The sequence below is a fragment of the Festucalex cinctus genome, chromosome 14, assembly GCF_051991245.1.
Source record: "Festucalex cinctus isolate MCC-2025b chromosome 14, RoL_Fcin_1.0, whole genome shotgun sequence".
Classification (NCBI taxonomy): domain Eukaryota; kingdom Metazoa; phylum Chordata; class Actinopteri; order Syngnathiformes; family Syngnathidae; genus Festucalex; species Festucalex cinctus.
Window position 1 is genome coordinate 2,161,106 of NC_135424.1, and position 25,210 is coordinate 2,186,315.

The following is a 25,210-nucleotide window of genomic DNA, read 5'->3' on the forward strand; positions in this document are numbered from 1 at the left end:
TTTGCTTTACACTTTTGCTTTTGTTTCACCCTCCTGGCTCCTTGCTGGGAAATCAACTTCGAGTTCAGAGGCTGAATTTTTATTTATTATTGTTATTATTACTATTATTGTTATGATGATGATGATGATTTTAAAGATCACATCACTCACTCAACAATTCACAAAAAAATAAAGCAACAACAAGAAGTACAATAATTAAAACTTAAAGAAAATATTAAAAATACATTTTTTTTTATTTTTCAAAAATAAAAGTATAAACAATTTAGAATGAAATAACAAAATAGCACAACTAAATGAGAAAACAGCACAAAAAGGCAAATAATCTATTGTAAAAAAAAAAAAAAAAAAAAAAAATTACAAAAAAATATTAAAAATAATGTTAAAAATGAAAAATGTTCAAAAAGAAACCTGGCCTAAAAGAAACCAAATATATAAGACAAAATGTGTTGACATCCTGTTTAAAAATTAACAGATCCCATAAAAGTTTTTTTCAAAAGAAGAAAATAAGATACATCATATAATAACATTGGTCAATAAATGTTGACATTTTTTTATTTTATTTTATTTTTTAATCAAGAGTTGCAAGGAAACGTTTCTGGATGAAATATTATTGCGTTGATTCCAAATGTGACCTTGTTTTTCTCGTTCACGTTAGCTTTTCATGTTAGTAAATATAATAACAATAATATAATAGCTGCTATTGGCTGGCAACCAGTCCAGTGCCTTACTGCCCAAAGACAGCTGAGATGGGCTCCAGCACCCCCCGCAAGCCCTGTGAGAAATAAGCGATCAAGAAAATGGATGGATGGATAAATATTTTCGGGGGGGATATAAAACTTTCTCTGATTAAAATTTGCTATTGACCAGTGTAATGCAAAACATGTAATAAAGAGAATGAATTAAGAAAGATTTTATAATAACAACATACATGATAAATATATGGTGACAAATTAAATTAACAAAATTACATATTTTTCCGCAACATTTTTTAAAATGACAAAAACATACAATTTTGAAAAAAATGAAAGCGATCCCATCAAATAGGGGGAAAAAAATGAGTAATGAAGCAAAATGTGACTGCGAACAACAAGAAACGATAAAGATGATGACACAAATAAAAATGAAATAATATTGTCATAAGATGCTTTAAATTAGAATAATAATTATTATTCTGTTATTTTTGTTGTCGTTGTTCGAGTAAGCTTATTCGAGTAGTTACTTTTGTGCACGATCAAGACAGCTCCCCCTGGCGGCGCCCATCGTGACAGCCTACTGCCGGGGTGAGGGAGGGAGGAGTGACTTGGGTGAGGGAGGGAAAAAATATGGGTGGACGGAAAGTCCCTGCGTGGAAATCCCCTTGACTTGGACTCCCCCCCCCCCCCTCTCTCTCTCTCTCTCTCTCTCTCTCTGTAACCCCCCGCCCCTTTTTTTTTTTTTTTTTTTTTTTTTTTAAATACATGGTTTTAAACGCTATCGTCGGCGTCCACGCGTGTACTCGTTGTGAACGAGAGTGCTCGCTGAAGTGCGAGCGGTCCTCCCCCCCCACCCCCCCACACCCGAACACACACGCGCGCACACGCATACACACACAAAAATAGCTGCCGCGCCGCGGAGAGGAGAAGCTCGAATGGCGCCGAACGAGAGGACGAGGCTGCCGAGCATCCGGCGGCCTTTGTTGTAGCGCCAGCCCACCCGCGCACGTCGGACAGGTAAGCCCGACCCGACGACGCGTCTCCTCGGCTCGGCTCGCCAGGCGAGTCCGAGGAGGTGGCGGTGGCGGTGGAGGTGGAGGTGTGGGGCCTCCTCGAGTCAGCGGAGCGAGCGGCTCACGACAGCCATTGTTTACAAAGACGTCACCCTCCTCAGGCGAGCGGGCCGTCGCGGGGGCCGTTTCGCCGGCCTACGGTCTCCTCCGAGCGGGCGCTTTTCGGGGGGCCTAGTCGGGCTGTATTGTTGTGGTTGGGGATTACGTCAGCCTCGTTGTCACTGACATGTACTAATGTGTAGTGTATGTCTGACCCTCTTCCCCCCTTTTTTTTTTTTTTTTACTCGCGCACCTGCCACTGTTGGCGACGTGAACCTCAACATGTATGACACAGGTGTCAAACGTGAGGCTCAGGGGCCACATTTTAGCCCCCCAAAAGCAGTTGTTTCCGATCTTTGTTGAGACAAGGCATCCATTTTACATGAGAGAAATGTCTCCAAAAGTATACTGAAGTAATGATGATGATCTTGGTCTCATCACATGTTGACTTGTTCATTGTAAAATGTGAGCCAGCTTAGTTGAACATAACATTATTAAGTTGTATGTACTGTATAGGCAACAGGTGGCTCCACAGGTTTGCCATCCGATGGAAAAACATTTAATCGTCCTGCCTGTCACAATATGTTGCTGGCATAGATAGATGAACACATATCTTTGGAATGAATGAATAATCATTTTTAACAATGTTCTATACCACATTTTCAGACCAATACAAGCACGAGTACTGGTTATAGAGGTCGATTATGGGTGGCGATATTTGGCATTTTAACGAATATTGGCATTGGGCTTTTTTTTTTAACATTTTTTATTTTTATTTTTTATTATTATTATTTTTGTCACAAATCTGAAGGCCGATTAACGCTCGTATCTCCCTGAGTGGCGAATGCTTGCAAACTAGTCAGGGTACGTACATACAGTTAGCTTCCTGCACTTTTTTTTGTTAGAAATTAAAAAAAAAAGAAAATGTAACTTTTCAGTTATGTTAAAAATTTTGGAAAACTTTTTTTACTGTAGAAATTGGTGGCATGGTTGAATGTCAATACCTTTGTCTGTTGTAATGTGTTTAAAAAGAGGCAAATAATCAGCAATTTTTTAAAATTATTTTTTTGTATATTTTTTGCAGACTTTTCTCTCTGTTGTGAAGTTTAACAAATACTACACGTCAAATTATTTTAAAAGAGCTAGTCAGAGTCAAGTCCAGGCTCGGACCTTCCTGGGTGGAGTTTGCATGTTCTCCCCGTGCCCGCGTGGGTCTTCTCCGGGTACTCCGGTCTCCTCCCACATTCCAAAGACATGCATGGCAGGTTAATTGGGCGCTCTGAATTGTCCCTAGGTGTGCGTGTGAGTGTGTATGGTTGTTCGTCTCTGTGTGCCCTGCGATTGGTTGGCAACCAGTCCAGGGTGTCCCCTGCCTACTGCCCAGAGCCAGCTGAGATAGGCGCCAGCAGCCCCCGCGACCCTTGTGAGGAATAAGCGGTCAAGAAAATGGATGGATGGATGGATGGATAGTCAGAGTCAATTAAAATGGCCGAATGATTAATCGGTCAGGTATAAAAAAATAAATAAAAATAAAAAAAATGACAAAATGTTTTATAATATGAGAAAACAAATGGAATAAAATGACAAACACAAGAATGACACTTGTGTTGTCATGTTAACAAATGTAATTATTACAAAAGTACAGTATAGTATTTTGCTGAGCAAAATATCTATATCATGTATAAAATAAAAAGTCATAAAGTTGGCCAGAAGAAAATTGTTATATTAAAAATAAATAAATAAATAAAACAAGCAAAAAAAAAAAAAACCTAGTAAAGTTCTGAGACTGACAAAAATATTATGGGAGTAAAAGTTTGCTTTTACATGACGTGTGAAAAAGGCTAAAAGCTGCTCAATACCATTACATAAAAATGTAATTTACTGTCAGCACAATGAGCGTGCGGGAACATGGAGGTGACGAGTCAAACGAGCAAAGTTGAGGCTTACTTTCCGACTTTTCAGCAACAGGCTTTTGTTTTCTGTCCCGTCAGCAAATTTGCATCTGACAAATCATTTGCCTGACTCGTCACCTCCAACTTCCTGTGTGTGTTTTTTTGTTTTTTGTTTTTTTAATGTTGTGTTGTCATGACGGCTCATTTGAAAGAAACGCATCTACGTATATGACCATAAGCTGAACACAAGAAATTGTCATGGCTGATATTCGCTAGTGGATTTTTTCCCCTCCATGCTACCAATGCCTCTTTGCAGTGATACATACCACTTTTTTTTTTTTAAATTATAGTATCACTACTAGGCTTGCCCATCCCTAAAAGTAATTCATAAAAAAAAAAAATATGAGAACAAAAATCTCTTGAGAAAATCCAACAAGATGTGACACCCGTGAACTGCTGCTAATCCATCTGAGAAGCAGTACTGATATTGTCATGTACGTGACATCATAAAATATCATCCAAGATGTTTTGACCATAATGCAAAATTGCAAAAACGTGTGATGCTGTAAAAAAAACAAAAACAGGAGCGCATTGTGGGATTGCCCCCCGAGCGCAACAAAGACACTGGAGCAACACAAGCGAGAATACAAGGATCTCTTTATGGATTTCATTTGATTTAGTGGACAGATGATTGTGTTGCTGGTGCTTTCCCAAGCGAGCTATAAATTAACAGTCCAATTTAAAAAAAAAAAAAGAAAAAAAAAAAAGAGGGGAATCTCCGGCTGTAGTTTCCCGGCAGACTAACTGACTCCGCCGTCTCCCATCCCGTTGCAGTTTCCGCCTTCTTCCCTGCCGCCGGTTCCCGTTCCTCGCCGCCATGTCGCAGGGCCAGAACTTCCTCCCCAAGTTCCTGTTCGTGTCCAACCTGCTGAAGGCGGTGAAGATCCGCCAGCGGGTGCCCAACGACGTGGTGAAGCCGGCGGCCAGCGGCGGCCACATGCACCACCTGCGCGGCATGCACCGCTACACGCTGGAGATGATCGCCATGAACCACTTCCCGCAGGCCTTCCGCGAGGTGGTGCAGGCCGCCATCTTGGACCGGGCCATGCAGGCCTCGCTGGAGCAGGAGAAGAAGCTCAACTGGTGCCGGGAGGTCAAGAAGATGGTGCCCCTGCGGACCAACGGTAAGAGTCCACGCTCGCTGTGATTGTGTCTTTTTCCGCAAATGTTTTGATTGAATGGAATCGGGTTAAGGATTCTAGCGCCATCTGTTGGTTTGGTGCCAAATGGTAGCGTCATTGTTTCCTGTGTTCTAGATAGGTGGGTGTTGCTGTTGTGTCTCTTCCGCAAATTACTTTCTTTAGCTTTCTGGCTGACTGGAATCACGTTAAAGGTTATAGAATCAAGCCAACTTTGTTTATATAGCACATTTCATGCATTAAAATGCAACTCTAGGTGCTAAACAATTAAAAGGTCCATAATACAATAAAGAATAACCCCCAACACACACATTACCTACCCCCCACAAAAAAAAACACAAACATGGCGAGGCACAGAGAAACCATGTGAGGAAAGGCAACAAAATAAAAACCATTAAAAGCTAAAAGAAAACAAAATAAAAGGCAAAAACAAAGCTAAAAGACAATATCATAAAAGGAATTCAAGGTTTCACGCCACCAGATATGCTTTGCATATCTTGACTGTTTGTCTCCCCGTATGTTTCCCTATGATCTAGATCAGGGGTCACCACCTTTTTTGAAGATGAGAGCAACTTCTTGTTTGATTAATGTGAAGTTTTCTGAAATAACAAATTTGCTCAAATTCTGTTTGGTCATATGCTCATTATTAGTAGATTGCATTGTTATACTTCGTCCTAGAAATCCTAGAAAATCACAATGCTTCGTCACTCGTGAGCTATTTTGGAACAAGCCCATCTTGATCTAAATTAACTGGAATTGTTATTGTGTCTTCTCCAGAAGCATTTTTTTTTAGGTTACTGATTGGGAAGTATCTGTTTGGGGTTACATTAAAACAAACAAAAAAAAAAAAAAACTTCATACTTGCCTATTCCAGAGGTAGCTTTCTTCAGGTTTCTTTATGGGCCTAGTACCAGCAACTGTTACTTGGTCTCCAAGCCTGATCTTCACTTTCTTTCCATCTGTGTGCTTCCCCTTATCGCCGAGACCTGCATTTTCCCCAAATGACTCTCGTCTTGTCTCCCATCGGCTACAAATTGACTAATTAGCCACAGTGACAAGTCAAGTTGAGAAATGTAAACTTCGAAGAGGGAATTCAACGACAACGTTGTTGAGTCAACAGTATTTCACATTTGCTGTTGCGGTTACTGTAGGGTGACAGCACCCTCCCTTTACTCATTAAGTCACCCCGGATTGCTTTTTAATGTTGCAAAGTCATGTTTTCGTAAAAAGGCACGGAAAAACATCCCGGCGCCCGCACACGCGTTCTGAAGCGCGCTTGGGAAACTCTGTGGTTTCACACCCTTTTATTTACAACTCAGGGGTCTGCCCCCTCTTTTTTTTTTTGCCGCCACCTGTGCAGGAGGGGTGTAAATCTCACAGGTTCTTAAAATAGATTTACGTCGCCGGGAAGATTTACGGCGTCCCTCGCGCCGTCAGGTGTGTCACAGCCGGGCTGGGCCTCGTTAAATCAAACGTGACCACGCTCTTTTAGCTACGTCGTAGTAAACCAAGCGCGGCTGTCGAGCGCTGTACAAAGGACTCTATTTTTAGAGGAGCTGTGAAAGTAGTGCCGGGTAACCTTTTTTCATAAAGATATTTGCATAGGCTTTAAAAAACATGGTGTAATTTTGGGAGCACTCCCATACTCAATTTTATTTTATTTTTTTTATTTTTTTTTAGCAACGTGAAATGCTGAGGTGGGCATTTTACAAACTTTTCATTCGTCATTCATGAGTGCCCTGTGCACCCTTCCGTCATTGTCAGTCTGTCATTTTTTTTTAAGCCGAACCAAACTGTAATTGTCAGTCCGTCATTTTATTTTAAACATGCTAACGTCATCACTAATTTTTCGAGTCAGAGTCAGTGAAACATGTGTCCGTCAGACAAAAAATAATAATTCCGTCAGTGCTTCGGAGTACCCGTAGAAGACCCACGCAGGCACGGGGAGAACATGCAAACTCCACCCAGGAGGGCCGGAGCCCGGACTCGAACCCGAGTCCTCGATGCTAAATCGTCAAACATTTTAAGGATTCACAATTAATCGTGATGGCAAGGGTCCGTTCATTGCTTGTAGCAACTTTATGAACTGCATTGTGCATTAGCTTAAACTGGCAAAGGAGGAAGCAGAAATAATCTCACTTTTATTTTTTATTTTTAGTTTTTTTTTTTTTAAATCTCAAGCATCACCATGACAGCATCGATGAGGAACTCGTCCTGTGTGTGTGTTGAGTCAGAAACCACTGTAACAAACTCGCTCACGCCAGCTCAGTTCCTCTTCAGAAAGTACCCTGAAGTTGGTCAAACTTTCCTGGTTCCCTGCTGCCGGTAACGGCCGCATAGAACCTCCTGGCGGGCCATGATGATGTCATCAAAGTGAGACGCGCCGTTGCACGCCAGAGCTTAAAAGCTCGTCTAACTCGAAAGGGTCCAGACGGGACATTCATCAGAGGACGCACTCTTACACACATACATTAGATGTCTGCTGCTGAGTCACCGGCGCTCGTGCGTGCGTACGCGCGCACACACCGCACAAGTCCGTCAATGAGGAGCCAGCTGGGGAAGGTCATAACAATCACGGCTCTTTGGGTCACCCATACTAATTTCCATTTACCTGATATCCCCAAAATAGCTCTTGGTGTTATGTTCTGGGGTTGGAACCCAAAAACGCAGACACAAATTCGCATAACTGACTGACACGAGGGTAAAACTGATTGGCTTCTGACCAGATAAAGAGGTGAAAGATTCCTGACATCACGTAGCTTCTGACATCACACAGCTTCTGACCAGTTGAAACTAGTTACTGGTTACATGCTGATTGCATCAGTTCAAATCAGACCCTTGCCACAAACAAAACCCAGTCATGACACTTAGAAAGTAAAGTTGTAAACGATGCGTCACATGTCGACGCCATGCTCCGCCCACATTAGAATGCGTAGTTAAAAAATGTTTGCCAATTTAGCATGGCTGCTCTGTAAGCGCTATAAATAGCTGGAGTTTGTCAAAAGTACACGTGCTGGAATTCACCCAAATTCTGGGCAACATGGCCGACTATTAAAATATCCCTTAAAGCGCACGTATAAAATTGACAGACCAAATTGAAATAAATTTTTGCTATGATTATAATTTGTTAGTTTTTTAATTGTTAAATATGTTTTCAGTTTATCTTTTTTTTTTTTTTTTTTTTTTGAGTAAGTTTTGACTAGGCGGAGTGTTGTATGGGAATTGTAAAAATATTTGAATCCTCTCCAGAGTGTATGCGTTTGAAAAATTGTGGTAAGTTTTTTGGGCATGTTTAGTCCCTCCCAAAAGAATAAAAATAAGCACAGTTTGTATAGGACCAATTTGGACATACAGGCTTTTCTTGATAATGCAACATCCTGATTGTTTTCACACGAAACACACCTTTGTCAGATGTTTGGCGGTTTCAGTTAGGCGTAGTTTTGGCAATATAAGCGAATGGGCGGGCATTTATTCTTTACAAAGGCGCCACGTAAGAAACCGTAAAGCTTGTCGAGGGGCCACGTCAACATGCCGACCTCCATTGTGTTCCATATTAGCATTATGTATTTATGGAATGCATTCAATCTGCTTAATGTGTATGATGGTATATGTTGTAAGAAATTAGAGGAAATAATGACATTTTACAATAACTTATCACTATTTAATCAACATGTATAAAAATCATGTCTACAGTATGCATAATTGCATCCTTTTTTTTTTTTTTTGTGGTTAGGAGCAGTTTTGAAGTATGAGCTGCCAACTGAAGTTTGGAAAAATGAAGTTTGTTGTACTTTGTATCCAAGCACGCCACTGAACAAGTATCTATGTAAAGTTCAAATGTCACATGAATAAGTTAAAAGATTAAAGTCAAAATATTAAAGTTACAAAAATCAGAATATTGTTGAATTAAAGCCAAAATATTAAAGGAAAAAGTTAGAATTGCAGGAGGGTAAAATTACAGTTTAACAGATGTTACAGTATTGGATTAAAATACTACGATACAGCTAATGCATTACAAGGAAGAAGTGGAAATATGACAAAGAATAAAAAGAAGTGAAAATAGTATGACGGTAAAGTTCCGTTATAGCTGCAACCTGTCCCTTTTTCATTCTGACCACACGTGGCGTATTACGCAAACGCACACTCATTCATACTTGGTGTCAGTAACGATATCAACAGCGTTTTGCTGTTTCAAGATAAGGCGCCAGTCAGGCCAGCATTCCGTCCTTCCCTCCCCCCCACTTCCCCTCCCCTCCCCTCCCTCCGCGGAAAGTCCGGGACCGGCTAAGTGCTGCGTTTGACGAGCCGGGATGAAGATGATGAAGAGCACAAGCTGGGAAATTCCTGTGTTTAGTGTGGCAACAACAAGGAGGCTCTGTGCACAATCTTTCACAATGACAGAAAGACCCAAGGAGGCTCTTAAGTTAGCACAATGATGTCGTTTGGCTGCACTTGGAAGAGTATCACGGCGTAGTACCACAAAGTAACACTTGATAAAGAACAAGGTGTTGTTCTGGGGTAATTAGCTATGATTGATACGAGCCTGTACCCGTGCAGTGTGTCTAATGATTGGTACTCAGTATGTCATTGCCCTGTGTCTGATTGGGTGGTTTCTTGTTTATCAAATCAGAGGCACACGATAGCGCCTCTCAGTCATAAGTCATAAGTAGTGATAGACCGATATGGTTTGTTTTTTGTTTTTTTCAGGGCCGATGCCGATACAGATTAGTAGTCGTCAAGGAGGCTGATTAACCGATATTTCAAGCCGATATTCATTTGCAATAAAGGAGACAATAATAGCGTAAAAAAAATAAAATAAAATAAAAAAGAATTAAACACATAAAGAATGTAGGCAGCTTTGTTTAAAAATTTTTAACAGAAATTGTAGGGAGCTTCCAGGGTCATCAGCATGTGTTAAGCTAAATTAAAAACTAAGCAAGTAAATAAATAATTACATAAGTAGTTTTATACTGTAAATACAGTTTTCAAAAATTACAACATAAATTCTTAATTTATTTTTTTATTATTATTATTTTGTATAAATTAAAAAGTGTTGGGACTTCCCAGTGTCAGTATCAATTTTATAAAGTGGAAATTTACATAAATGCATGCACAAAACGTTCCCCGTAGCTCACTGAGTGACAAATGTTTGCAAAATTAAATGGATCTAATTTTGGGTTTTCGTCAGGGTTCGTAAAAATTTCCAAAAGATCTTCACAGACAGTGAAAAATTGTCTGAATATGTTCGAAATGTCTTTAGAGCAAGTAAAAACTGTCAGCACACAAAAGTCGTTACGTTCGCAAGCCATTCACCGCTCAATGACATGTCAGCTTTATCGGCCTTCAGATTCGTAAAAAAGGCAGATGCCGATATTTACTAAAATGCCACATATCGGCACCGATAATTGGCCCGGCCGATAATCGGTCTATCCCTAGTCATAAGAGCTGTTTCAACCTGAACTGAAGTCTGCTAGCTAAGAGGTAATAATATATCATGCAAATTCTATAGATGTGCTAATGGAAAATTAGTATTGATATCAGTGTAATTAATACTAAACCTTCAAACTACTCGTACTTTCACACCAACATAGCCCTCACCTATGAAGCTATTGACTGATTAGCCGTTTATTGCGGTAAGACATGAGCAGCCACATGCATATTTTTTGCATTTTATGTTTTTATCATTTACGTGGTATAGTATTTAATTGCCACACTATCGTTTCAGAGTCAGAATGTTGGTATCGCGTGAGAACGCTAGTTGGAAAGATAAGCCTCCAATGAGGTCTTATTTACTTTCACATAGCTTCTCATGGTTGACCTCTAAAGCAGAAGCTCAGCTCACTTTGTGCTTTCAGACATGTGAGCGTCATATAATCGCACAATCTAGCCCACAGCGCGGAAAATCCCCACGTTCCTCCTTCCGTGTGTGCATGTGCGTCTGTGTGTGTGTGTTTTTATGTACACGCAATATACTGTAATTATCCATGCATTTTGGTTCTCAATGCACAAATTGCCTCGGGTAATATGTCTTTTATGTGCCTCTCCGTGTGACTCGACTTCAAAGTCAACCTTACTTTTCCATCACGCCATTAATAAATCTATTTAAAAAAAACAAAACAAAAAACATCACAAGAATCAAGTAGCAATTTACACGAACAAAGATGACCTTTTTAAGAGAATGAAGTCAAAATATTACAAAAAAAGAAGTCAAAATATTACAGGACCACAATCTAAATGTTTTAAACAATAAAGTTGAGATATTACAATTAAAAAGTAAAAATTTAGCAAGAAAAGACAACAAATTATTACTTAAAATCAAGTAAAAATATTACAAGAAAAGTTCAATGTTAAAACTATAAATGTCCACATATAATTAGATTTTTTTTTTTATAATACATGAATAAAGTCATACTTTTACGAGACTAAAATAGAAATATTACAAAAAAGAACAACTTGAAATATTAAATGAAGTTAAAATGTAATAATAAAAAAAAAAAAAAAAAGGCAAACTATTACACAAATGAAGTAAACATTTTACAAGGATAAAGTAATTTAACAACGAAAAGGGACAACATTTAAGAAGAATAAATTTGCAAAAAGTGATTCCTGGGTAAAAATAAACAGATAAATATATGTAAAAAAACAAAAAAAAAAAAACTATTCAGATAACTAAATCAGAATAGCTACAAAAAAAAAAATCAAAATTGTGCAAGAATAAAGCCACAAGAACAAATCCTTAAAAACCATAATAATCATGATATATGAAAAAAAGGTTAAACAAATGAAATAGTTATAGTTTCCGAATAAAATTGTGACTACAAAAAAAAAGTCAATTCAGCAACAAGTGAAAAACTTAAATTTAAATATAAATTCGGTGAATTTATTTTTTAAAAATAAAGTAGCAACTTCTTCTAATATGTCACTCATCATATTCTTGCAACTTTCCTTTCCTTTCCTTATAGCTATTTTATATCTTTCAAGCCAATACTAATTTGTAATGTATTGTAATGTATTTTGTCTCTGGCTAAAAAAGGTGTGTGTTTTTTTTTGTTTTGTTTTGTTTTTTTTTAAGGCGATGGCAACTGTTTGCTGCACGCTGCCTCCCAGTACATGCTGGGCGTCCAGGACACCGACCTGGTCCTCCGGAAAGCCCTCCACGGCGTTTTAAAAGAGACGGACACCGGCGTCTTTCGGGCACGCTTCCAGGCTGAGCTCCTGCACTCCCAAGAGTTCACCCAGACGGGCCTCCGATACACCACCACGGTAAGAAGCAAAAACCATAACATTCATTCATTCATTCATTCTGTTCAGTAACTCAATAAATTGCCTTCGTGTGTTGCACGCTTTCCAGAACTGGGAGGACGAGTGGGAAAAGATCGTCAAGATGGCGTCTCCGGTCTCCAGTAGCAACGGCCTCCAGTTTGACTCGCTGGAGGACATTCACATCTTCGTCCTCTCCAATATCCTCCGCAGACCCATCATCGTCATCGCAGGTACACGCAGCATATTCAAAAAACAATAACAATCCACTTGACTTGATTCTTTCAAATATGTATACAAAAAAGTCCAAATATTATGTGGGAAATATCACAATTTATGGGAACTGTTTTTATCATTTTAAATCAAAACGTGGTCCAAATATTTCAAGACTGAAGGTCCGATTAAGGGATAACAGTTTTAGTACTACAAGAAAAATATTAATTCATATTACAAGCAAAACAAGTCTTTAAGTTTACATCAACGTGTTAGGAGAACATTACAGTTGAAGTACAAAGATGCCAAAATGAATAAAGTAGAAATATTACAAGAGTATTTCGGGTGCTAAAATAAATAAATAAATCACAATTTGAGCATAAAATCTCAATTTACTCTTTGTATCAATTAAAAAAAGTCCTAATTTAAAGTGAAAAATATATATATATTTTTTTAATTTGCAATTTACAAAAAAATAAGACATAATTTTGCACAATGAAGTGAAAAATTTCTGAAAGAAAACGTGATGAAAGGGGAACGAAAAAAAATACTACTATTGGGGAATAAAGTCTCAAACTACAACCAAAAATGTTTTGATTCACACCAGACTTGTCTTTCATTATTTTACTATTAAAAAATGTTGTCAGATTAATTTGCAAAGACTGCCCAAGTTAGCAGCTGCTTTGTTTGGACTGTTCTGAAAAGTGTTTTTTTTTTTTTTTTTTTTTTTTAATTCGTCAACAGATCGGGTGCTGAGGAGTATGAAATCGGGTTCGTCCATCTCCCCCCTCAACGTGGGCGGGATTTACCTCCCGCTGCACTGGCCGCCGGCCGAGTGCTACAAGTACCCCATCGTGCTGGGCTACGACTCGCAGCACTTTGCGCCCCTCATCACCATCAAAGACAGCGGCCCTGGTAAGTTCCCTATTAAGAGCCAAAACTTTTCCGGAATTCTGCAACCCGAGTCCTCATTCCCGTTGAATTATCCTGCCTAAGAAATCCGAGCCGTGCCGCTGATCAATCCCGGCCGGGGAGGCTTTGAGGAGCTGAAGGTGCACTTCCTGATGGAGAAAGAGCACCAGCTGAAGGAGCGGCTCCTCAAAGACTACATGCTGCTCATCGAGATCCCCGTCATCGGATTGGGATACGACGCCACGCGCATCGTCAACGCCGCACGGTACTTTCCTTTTGGATAGAGGTGTCGGTCGATTCAAAATTTCCATCCTAATTAATCACATATTTCAATAATTAGACAGCAAGAAGAAAAAATAGTTTTTAACTCATTCACTCCCAGCCATTTTCACAGAAGTAGTCCCGTTCGCTCCCGGCTGTTTTACTGGATTTTAACTGATTTTGCAAGGCCCACAGATTATTGTGTTCTATTGCTATAAAAGCATGGAACCTATCAAAAGAAAGATTAAAGTATGTTTCGATCTGTTTCCATTTTGCAGCAATTAGCATTAGAAGAGAGCTAAGTTTCATCAGTTTTCGCAAATCTATTTAAAATTGTAAGTAATTGAGTTTTTTTTTTTTTTTTTTACATGGCCCTGGTTGAGGCCCTGGTTGATCTCCTTTGCTCTGCTGCCACCTGCTGGCCGTTTGTTAATAACTACCATTTCTGCAACTGTTCTTTGCAGTTAAGAGGCTGCATCAAAGCCTTCTGTATGCTCTAGCATAAAAAAACAAAAAACAAAAAACACTTAGAGCATTAAAAAAAAAACGTATTTATACCTTATTGCTAGTAAATGAGTTAAACTACAGATACAAATAGATGTTGTAATAATTCTGTATAAAAGTTGAAATGTATGCTCAAGGAAAGTATCGGCTAAACTGTCAATTTAACTAAAATTGCTCTTTATTTTCGTCGACTAAAATTGGATTAAAACTAAAATACAATCAGATGACTAAAATTGTGACTAACACTTGAATTAATTTCAGTCAAAAGACTATAACCAAAACTAATTTCTTGTCAAATTTAACACTTGGACGCGTGTCGTCGAAAAGGTTGGACGAGGGCAACCTGCCGGAGGACATGAACCTGATGGAGGACTACCTGCAGCTGGTCAACCACGAGTACCAGCGCTGGCAAGAGGACAAGGAGCAGGCGTGGGCGGCCCAGCCCCAACGCCCGCCGCCCTTCTCCGTCTCGCAGCTCTCGCTCATCGAGATCCGCTGCGCCACGCCGCGCTGCACCTTCTACGTGTCGGTGGACACGCAGCCGCACTGCCACGAGTGCTTTGAGAAACGACAGGCCACCACCACCCCCGCCGCCGCCGCCGCAACCAGGATAGAAGGCCTGGTGCACACCAAGGGCGGTGGTGGCAGCGGCGGCTCGGACAGCAGCGAGGGCAGCTCCAGAGGGGGCCGGAGCAGCAGCCCGCCGTCCTCCTCGTCCAGCCGGCTGGTGGTGCTGTCCAGCCCGCGTGCGGCCCCGCCCCCGACCGCGCCCAGCCTCAGCCTGTACAGCGAGACGCACGCCATGAAGTGCAAGACCCCCGGCTGCCTCTTCACGCTCAGCGTGGAGCACGACGGACTCTGCGAGCGCTGCTACAACGCCAGGCACCACCAGGCGCCGCCGCCGCCTCCTCCGGGAGCCGGCATGGGCCCGGAGGCCGTTGCGGCGCAGGCCCCCGGGTGGACCCAGTGGGGGCCCCGCGAGGCGGAGGCGGAGACGGAGCGCTGCGGCATGTGCCGGCAGGAAGCCTTTCGGATATTCAACGGGCTGTGTCCGCCCTGCATGCAGAGGCAGCAGGCTCCGGACGCGGGGGAGCCGCAGCCGGGCAAGCCCAGGACCGAGGCCTCGTCCTCGGCTTGGGGCCAGCCGAGGGACCCCGAGCGGCCGTGCCTGACCCTGACGCCGGCGCACGCCTCCGCCTGGCAGGCCCCGCTCGCCCGGCCTTGCAAACGATCCGGCTGCCAGTTCTTCGGGACGCCGGAGAAGTTGGGTTTCTGCACTATTTGCTACGTTGACTATCAGACCAACCACCGTAAGTTCTTTCCTTTCGCGCAATCCGTCGTCAAGTCGTTCCTTCTTTCCATTTTCAGTTGGCGAAATAAATGTTAATAATGTGTCAAACTACCAAAAATGTTTTGATTCAAAGTCAAAATATGAGAATGAAGTTGGATTTTACATAAACAAAAGTCAGTGTTTTGGAAAAATAAAGTCACAATATTACAAGAATAATGTTGTGGTTGAGGAAAAAAAAAAAAAAAAAAAAAGTCTTTTTTATTTTTTTATTTTTTTTATTTATTTTATTTTATTTTTTTAATATATATTATGTGAATAGTGTTAAACTGAAATAAAGTTAATTTTAATTTTGAATATTTTTTAAATATGACACTAAAGATGAAATTAATTACAATGTAATTTATTTTAAAATAATGGCTAAATATAACAAGTAAATTTGTGATTACAGAAAAAAAAATCCAAATTTGAGATTAAGTCAACATTCGCAAGAAGAAAAAACTTCATATTTCAAAATTTAATTATCAATTTAAAAGTCAACATTTTAATGGACGGGACTGAATTGGATTTTAAGAAGATTTATAAGTGGCCTAGCTTGAGTTTTTCAAATTGAGCCATTGCTTCCTCGATTTTTTTTATTTTTTTTATTTTTTGCTTGCTTAAATAGAAAAAGATGGTGCAATCACGGTACAGTAATACCCTCGACCGTGGGCAAGGAGAGCCATGGATGCCGATGAACGTTCAGAAGTTTTTTGAACGGGACAAACAAAAACGAATACTACAGTATGTACAGGAATTATACTTTATGAATCCATGTTACTTTACATTCTCTTTTATTATGGTTTATTGTTTTTATACAAATACAGTGCTAATTTTCTTTGTTTAATAATGAGCGTTAGTAATAAAAAGTCACTTTTTTATTTTTTTCCCATTTTCAATCGCCAAATAGAAAACGACAGAAGGAACGACACGCGTCTTCTCATCATCTGTTCATCATCATTCCAAACTTTTGCGTGTCGCCCGTTCCAGACCTGACACCTCCGCCCCCAGCCCCGGCGCAGGGCCGGCACGGCGTGGAGGCCGGCTTCCAGAACGCCACGCGGTGTCGCGGGCCGGGCTGCGGCGCGCTGGGCAAGGCCATGCTGGAGGGCTACTGCGACAAATGTTACGTCAAAGAGCAAAGCGCGCGGCTCAACCAGGCGGCGCATCGCACGCCGCACTCCCCTCCCCCTGTCGTGGTACGTGCCACTTCCTCTCATTTTACAGCAGGTCATTTGCCTTTTCTTTAAGGAGGTAGGGTAGTAAAATCCATTTTTATATTAGACCATTTATTTGGTAAAGTATGTTATATTTTTATTGATTTATTTATTTTTGTATACTGAATGTAGAGGAAATCCGTTTAAAAAAAAATTAGGAGGGGCAAAGAATGGGTTTTTTTTATTTTATTTTGTTGACCAAAAAAATTATTTTAAAAAACATTTATACATTTCCAATATGGCTAACCCCTAAAAACCAACCAAACAGAAAAATGTAAATATTGAAAAAATAAATTACAATAAGCCCCAACACATTTCTTTCTTTCTTTCTTTCTTTCTTTCTTTCTTTCTTTCTTTCTTTCTTTCTTTCTTTCTTTCTTTCTTTCTTTCTTTCTTTCTTTCTTTCTTTCTTTCTTTCTTTCTTTCTTTCTTTCTTTCTTTCTTTCTTTCTTTCTTTCTTTCTTTCTTTCTTTCTTTCTTTCTTTCTTTCTTTCTTTCTTTCTTTCTTTCTTTCTTTCTTTCTTTCTTTCTTTCTTTCTTTCTTTCTTTCTTTCTTTCTTTCTTTCTTTCTTTCTTTCTTTCTTTCTTTCTTTCTTTCTTTCTTTCTTTCTTTCTTTCTTTTTCTTTCTTTCTTTTTCTTTCTTTCTTTTCCTTTCTTTCTTTTCCTTTCTTTCTTTTCCTTTCTTTCTTTTCCTTTCTTTCTTTTTCTTTCTTTCTTTCTTTCTTTCTTTCTTTTTCTTTCTTTTTCTTTCTTTTTCTTTCTTTTTCTTTCTTTCTTTCTTTCTTTTTCTTTCTTTCTTTTTCTTTCTTTTTCTTTCTTTTTCTTTCTTTTTCTTTCTTTTTCTTTCTTTTTCTTTCTTTCTTTTTCTTTCTTTTTCTTTCTTTCTTTTTCTTTCTTTTTCTTTCTTTTTCTTTCTTTCTTTTTCTTTCTTTTTCTTTCTTTTTCTTTCTTTCTTTTCCTTTCTTTCTTTCTTTTTCTTTCTTTCTTTCTTTTTCTTTCTTTCTTTCTTTCTTTTTTCTTTCTTTCTTTCTTTTCCTTTTTCAAACACTATTTCTTTTTGTTTTTGTTTTTCCTTTTCTTTCCTTCCTTTTTTCTTTCTTCTTTTCTTTCTTTTTCTTACTTTCTTTTTTCTTTCTCTCTTTTTCTTTTCCTTCCTTTTTTTTTTTTTTTTTTTTTTTTTTTTTTTTTTTTTTTTAATTAATGGGCTTGGGTGACAAGTCTTGCCTTATCCCTGCTCGTGAACTGACCTTCCGCCATTTGTCGTGTTGTCGTCCCCATCAGCGCGAACGAGCCACCAAACCGCGATCCACACAGCAGTCGCAGACGCAAACGCAAACGCAGACGCAGTGCCGGCGGAGCGGCTGCAGCAACGTGTCCCCGGGCTGCACGGACCTCTGCCCTGAGTGCCACACGCGGGGCGGCCAGGGTGGCCGGGACGCCGGGCGGCGGGCGCAGGCGCCCAAGGAGAAGTCCAAGCAGCGGTGCCGGACGCAGGGCTGCGACCACTACGCCAACCAGGAGAAACAGGGCTACTGCAACGAATGCGACCATTTCAAACAGATCTACCGCGGATGAACGCCAGCTCCTCTCTCGTACTAACTAACCAACCAACTAACTAACTAGCTAGTGACTAACTAGTAACCGTATGGCCTGCAAATCACCCCCCCCCCACCACCCAAAAGAAGCCCACATACCGCCATTCCCTCCCCCGTGTAGAATGTGAAGAGAGAGTGCGCGTGTGCACGTGGGGGGGATAAGCGACCGTGTGAGTGTGTATGTGCGCGCAGTAGACATGGCCTCCACGATACCTCTTTGTGCAATTATGACCATCCGACGAGCTGCGGCCGCACGTGTACAAAATGTATTTAGAGGTACCTGCCCACTCGTGCCGGACGCAATGATTGTACGTCAACCGGAATCATCCGACTTGTTTTTTGTTTTTTGTTTTTTTTTCGCTTTCTAGACCAGTGTTTCCCAACTTTTAGTGAGCGGCGACAAAGCACTACTTTTGTTCTGTGGAACTATTCAAGTCACTTCAACATAGTTCCTTGATAGAAGATGCAATAAGAAGCGTTTAAAATTATCAATTGGTGTTTTGATTGCGATAGAATCTGCAAGCCTCAAATATGCAAGGTACTTTAAAGTGAGCCCTGTGGAACACCACATGCAATTCACCCCCTACAAAAAAAATATTTAAACTTTAAAAAATGAAAATGTGCAAGTATAACGGAAAATTCTTTATAAATGCTTATGGATACCATAAGATGGTGACAAAGTACTACTTTGGTTCCGTGGAACTCTTCAAATCACTTCAACATAGTTCCTTGGCCAAAGATACAGTAAGAAGCGTTTAAAATTATCAATAGGTGAGTTCTGCCTGCGATAGAATCCGCAAGCCTCAAATATATAGGGCACTGTAAAGCGAGCCCTGCAGAACGCCTTAAGTAATTGACCCCCACAAAAAATGTTTAAACTAAATAAATGACATTCTATGATCCCCAAAACACATTCTCATTTCAAACTAATTTTGCGCTACCCTTAAAAATAAACAGCTAACTTTTTTGATTTAGGAAAGAATGGACCAGAAATGCGCATGTTCATACACGTTCAGTAGACCAGTCGTACCAACCCAGACTAAAGTTAGCGCCTCCCCAACATACGAAGATTGTCTCCTCGGGCAGCTGTATCACTTCAGCATAGCTGACAACAATTACTGCTTTCTTGTCAGCAAGGGTTTTAGCACCATCTTGCGGCATCTTAAGTCGTTACGGAAAGATATATGAACAAATCTATTATTTATAGTGAGCAAAATGTTGTGAAATTGGATAAGACACTCATTTGTGGTTGGGAATCACTGGTCTAGACCACAGCCAAGGATTTCTAGCCCTCGTCTGTCCGTCCGTCCGTCAGTCTGTCTTAGCATTCGTTCACCAGGGAATGAGTGAGAAAGTGGGAGAGTTGCAACCAATCAAAATTGTCCCCACCCCTCAACCCAAGCCCTTCAATGTTCTTGCCAAAAAAAAAAAAAAAAAAAGCTCTTACAATCAATAAGGTGTGATCGCATCTACTACGAGTCATTTGAGGGAAATCCGTCTTTGTGTGTGTTACCGTCACTCATGCTAAACAAATTCACGGTTGTCCAAACTTACATGGGTGTTTTTCCAGAAAAGTATATTTTCCAGAAATTCAGGTCTCGGGAATGATGCACTTTTTTTAAGGAAACGCTGACCAGGGTAGAGACTTGCCAAAAAAGTGGCTTTTCTCCTTTGTATGATGTCACTTTTAAGGGGCGGGCATCTCACACAGAACTTCAATTAATTGCTGAATTGGAATGTTTTCAATTCCTCTTTTCTCAACTTTCCATAGCTGATGTCATTTTCTTAATTTGACTCATTGTTTCAAGATACAGTTAAAGAAATATTTATTGAATTTACACAATAAAAAAAAAATACTTTCAAAATAAAGTTGTACTCACTACAATAACTTGTAAGTCGTAATCTTAGGAGAATAGTCGTAAATTGCTTTACAAGAGCAAAGTCTTTTTATTTTTATTTTTATTTTTTTTAACTAGTTGGAATTTTATGAGAAAGTATTTTTTTTTCTCAAGAATGAAGTTGTAATAACTGCAAATAGTTTTATTTTGAATAGTCATAATCCTGCAAGCATGCAGTAGCATTTTTCGAGAGTAAAATTTCAACACTGAAGTTATATTTTTGATAACATTGTAGTCTTGTGATTTTTGTTTTTTTTTAAGATTGCAGTCCTAGTTGTCATATATATATATATATATATAGCTGGCATATTTTTTGGCATTGATTAAAAATAGAAAACATTTTTTGACTAATCTGATATCAATTTATTTATTGGTTTTGTTTAAAAATAGAAAATATGTTTTTGACTGATCTGATATTAATTTCTTAAGACAAAACAAAAGCATTTTTCTCATCTGAGTCTGACTTTTTTTTTTACGTAAAAAAATATATTCTGCAAAAAAAAAGCAACTTTCCGACTTTTCCCCTCATATTACGACTTTATCATTATTTTCCTTTGACAAATTCTTAACGCAGCTCGACTCGATTACTTTGCCCGTCTCTCATCTCATGATCTTGAAAACTTGATTCAACTTCATTTTAATCTCCTTTAATTTTGCGCCATGCCAGCGCATCACATCTATTTTCCCACTATCAACCTGAACAAGTTTCGTGCTGACAGAGATTTAATCCAAATGCACTTAAGCGTGGAGGGACCCGTTGGAAAATGTACTTTTTCTTTTTTAATCCCCATGTACGTTTGGACCGATGTTGAATATGGAAGAGTGCGAGACAGACAGGGCAGGCCCCTGCTGGTTGTGGGTGCTCCCAACGCACGCAGAGCCTCTCCATTGTCGCCAGTGGAGACGCCATTCAGCATTTACGTTCTTCTACCTTCTTCGAGCCCCGATTTACAACAGATCAGTTGCCTTGGATGTTCCTTTTTGCCTGTTTACGGACCACTTGAGCACCTATACGCAGATCACATGCACACACGCACGCACGCACGCACACCTACACCGTTTGTTTGCCTACTTGGTCCGGCACAATGTATCTGAATGTGTTTGTAACTGCTGCTGCTGCTGTCACGGCACAGTATTGTATTTGGGGCTGACCCTCCAGAAGTTTTTTGCCTTTAAAGACGGACCAGAGGGGCCTGATCCCCCCCACATCAGTGCTCCCCATTTTTGTTATTATTATGATATCAACCCTCCTGTTATGTCATAGGGCATTAAAAACAAAAAAAAAGGTAACTACAATCATCATTTTGACATGCAAAACAAGTCAATGTTCCTCATGTGTGAGCGGTAATGTCCAAAATATGGATGTAAAGTCATTTTTCGGAAGCTGATTTTCTGCCTCGCCAAAAAAAAAAAAAAAAAGTTCACGGCCACGTTAGAAGATACATTTCACGTTTTTACTTGATAACATTCACATTAAATTTCGAGGTAATTGTTCATGTTTTAATGTCATACGTTTCACTTTGTAATAAATTTCACGGTAAGCGAAAATGCTACGTTTGAACTTGGCAAGTTTCACATTTGAACGTCTTCAGACTTTCAAATCCTCAAACTTTTTTTAAATGATCATTTTACTGTATTATAAAAGAGCAGCATACTTTAAGTAACTTTAATTTCTAAGATACAAAAAGGGCTCCACCAGTGATCTGAAACAAAAGGAGTTCCCTTCTTTTATTTTGCTGAATCCCCGAGTCAAATGTGTTGTTTTGGTTTTAACGTTGTACTATCACATTAAAATGTGAACTTTTATTATTATTTTTTTTTTGGGGGGGGGCTTTATTGGCAATACGCTTCCGTAGTAATGAGATATAGTTTGTTTGTTTTTTTGTGTGTGTTTTTTTACATTGACCCCAGAAGTAACAAACTTTTTTTTTTTTTTTTTTCCTGAGAATTGCACCTAACAGGAGGGTTGAAGTGCATTTGTGAATATGGATCTGAGTCCGTGCTGTAGGACCTTCCGACCTGATGCCTCATCTTTAAAACACACCCATACACACACTCAAAACACACACAAACACACGTGCGTCGCAAAACTGACATTCCTCTTATTTTTTTTACTAGGGGATTTTTTTTCTTCTTTTGGTTAGTTCCAGATGTATTTTAATACAAGCTTTGATTTCCTTTTTCTTGGTGTTGTTCCTTTGCCAAAATAATGTACATGTGCCATCAAGCGCCAAACGGTTGTTATACCTCCTTAAAAATGGCCGCCTCGGACTAGCTGGACTTGGTAGCGCTCTTTGTTTGATACAGTGGAACACCCAATACGTCACACGCAACATTATTTTTAAATCCAAATGGCCCCAAGTCTTCGATTATAACAAATGACATCATCCGCTACATTCACAATTATAATTTTACCTAACAGATGCTAGGTAGCTAACCGCTAAGCATGAAAGGGACCAGAAAAGCTTGCGAACAGTCCTTCTTTGCTTTCACCTTCAAAGGCTCAATAATTTTGCTTCGTTTTATTTCCAAACATTGCTGTATATTTTCCAAAGGCATCATTTTTTAAAACTAGCCATTTTTTCTTTGCGTAATATTTTGAAATTTACATTCACAATAATATTTTTACCAAGCAAATGCTAACGTTGCTAGCAAAGTGAGCAATGACTTGAAAATGACCAGAGAAGCTTTCGAGAAAAAAATTCAAGAGTTTGTTTCCCTTCATTAATTATCTACAGTAATAATTCTATCAAGAAAAAGCTAACGTAATTAGCGTAATGGCTACCAATCACTTTAGCTGTCCATTTGGTCTGTATTTCACTTTTAAACGACAGCAATCATTCGACCAAGTGGATGCTAACGTAGATAGCATGTTGCTAATGGGTAGCATAAAAATGTTTTCAAACAAACTAGCCATTTTCGAAGGCTAACCTAGTTTTATTTATCTAAAGAAAACGCATACATTTTCTTCACAAATTGTTTCAAAGTGATTTTTAAATAAATGTTGGCCTCAACAATTTCACCTAGCTAACATTCACAGAGGCTAACTGTTAGCATGAAAATGGCCATAAAAGCTCTTTGTAATTTCCTCAAAATTTGATCACAGTTGCGTAATTATTGAAATATTCACAAAATATTTTTGCCAAGTGGAGGCTAACATAAATAGCATAAATAGCATGGCTAAAAACGAAAGAAGCTTCGTAACAAATTGAATGTTTGTCTTAAGTTTAGCTTTATTTTCGTTTCATCATACAGTCGGGAACTAACTTTTCCACTTTTATGAGTTAAAAATGATAAAACTAGTCATTAAATGGCCTTCTAGTTTGTATGATGGCCACAGTGTGACTTCTGTAATGGATGACTTGGCTTCACATCATTTCTAATGGGAAGAAAAACATTTTTGGACTCAATTGCGTTTGACTTTGGCGGTTGCACTGTATCAGGCCCCAATTGGCGGCTCTTGGGCCACACGAGCCGAGCGGTAGCGTCCAGTCTTGTCTTTCCGTGCGCTGGCCGAGTCTGCCTTCACGTTCAAGTGTAGTGTGCGTACACTATAGATCTCCGTGTGCTTTAATGGCCTCCAGACCCACCTTAATCCAACCACGGCCGACCAGTGTGAGAGGGACGGGGAAAAAAACAACAAAAAAACGGACTTTCATTTTGGGATGTGTAACAAAGATGTAACAAATCATGCAAGTTTTTCTTTGTGGGACCTTTCGACGATGGAGTATCGAATGGAACGGGAGAAAGAAAAACAAAAGCCTGGTTTTATTTGTTAAGTATTTATTCATATCAAGATATCTGTATTGTGTGATTCAATAATTATTTATATGTTGTCCTGAAATGAATTATTTTTATTAAGAAATCACAATTCTGTCTACTGTGTTTTTTTGGGGTTTTTTGTTTTTTTACATGTAGCCTCATTGTTGCACTCTTCTTGCATCATGCTAGTTTTAATAAATGAGAGTCGTGATGAATAATGCATACACAATACCTAAATTGGAATAGTGGGAGAGTAACTTGCCATACAATATTAATGTGGTTCTTGAACTTTTTACACAGAGGACCACCTCAATTTTTAGCTCTCCAAGTACTAATAATAACGATAATGTTTCATATTATTGTAAGCCAGTGTAGCAACATGCGGATAGGACTGCACTGCGCTTAAATATAGGAAAACAAATGCTTAATGATTCCATTGAAATACATTGTCCATAATTCATACAAAAAAAATCACCTAGTGTAAGAAAATGCTATCAAACAACTCTACAAGATTAAATACAAATGCAACTAAACTGTACATAATGTACTGATAGTTTAAGCCAAATATGGAATCTTTTATCATTTAATATACCACCGAAGCTTTGTAATTTGTCAATATGTATTTTGGTAAATTCCAGTCTTTTTTTTTTTTTTTTTTCCATCACCGACCATTTCTCATTTTAACACAAGGTTCCAAGAAATTTGTCTGTGTCGTGTGTAAAAAGAAAAGACTACCAGCAAGAATGAGGCACAGTCATGAGGTTTTGACACTTTGAAGTAGTGCATGCGACAAGGAAATCCCTATTGAGACATTCCAGTAGTGTGCATTTCATCAACAAAAACTAAACAAAAATAATTTTGTCAACATACGTTTTTCACCGGACTAAAACTCGACTAGACTAGACTAAAACCCGCATTAATAACCAATAACTGGGACTAAATCAGTATGCATTTTCATCGACTAATGAAGAGGAGACGAATATGCACTTCACTTAATAAAGACTGAACTAAAATCATTTTAGTTCATGATGAACATAAACGAGAGGAAAATGATGTGTCATGTGACACTGTCATGTGACTCACCCCCTTTTCAAATCTGCAGCTAATGAGCGCGACATGCACAAACATGGCACAGACAGGAAGTGGATTCACCGAGAAAGGTTTTTTTTTCTTCTTTTTTTCTTTTTCTTTTTTTTAAAGTAAATTATAGTTATAACGTAACATTAATCCAACGGGGCGGCTATAACGTTCCAACTTCCAACAATAACATTAATCAAACCGCTAAGTAATGCTGGCTAACTTACTAGCTTGTAGCAAGGAGCCGTACTAGCTACTTGTTGGTATACTGTAATTGTGCGTAAAGTT

At 39.2% G+C, this 25,210-nt stretch overlaps 1 protein-coding gene across 1 annotated transcript; it reads left to right on the forward strand.

Moving 5' to 3' along the window:
* The first annotated feature begins 1,532 nt into the window (after positions 1-1,532).
* On the forward strand, positions 1,533-23,954 carry tnfaip3 (tumor necrosis factor, alpha-induced protein 3). Its single transcript, XM_077495548.1, has 9 exons — positions 1,533-1,709; positions 4,531-4,880; positions 11,968-12,158; positions 12,247-12,388; positions 13,113-13,283; positions 13,365-13,545; positions 14,373-15,355; positions 16,363-16,571; positions 17,872-23,954. The coding sequence occupies exons 2-9, from the start codon at positions 4,574-4,576 to the stop codon at positions 18,163-18,165; spliced, it is 2,478 nt and encodes an 825-aa protein (XP_077351674.1). The 5' UTR covers positions 1,533-1,709; positions 4,531-4,573; the 3' UTR covers positions 18,166-23,954.
* Positions 23,955-25,210: the final 1,256 nt, after the last annotated feature.

What these genes read in the sequence shown, in the direction of transcription:
- tnfaip3 (XM_077495548.1), top strand. Translation starts at nt 4,574, where the DNA reads ATGTCGCAGGGCCAGAACTTCCTCCCCAAGTTCCTGTTCGTGTCCAAC. An exon ending in ACCCATCATCGTCATCGCAG is followed by an intron (nt 12,389 to 13,112) that starts GTACACGCAGCA and finishes ATTCGTCAACAG; the next exon opens with ATCGGGTGCTGAGGAGTATG. An exon ending in TGACTATCAGACCAACCACC is followed by an intron (nt 15,356 to 16,362) that starts GTAAGTTCTTTC and finishes CGCCCGTTCCAG; the next exon opens with ACCTGACACCTCCGCCCCCA.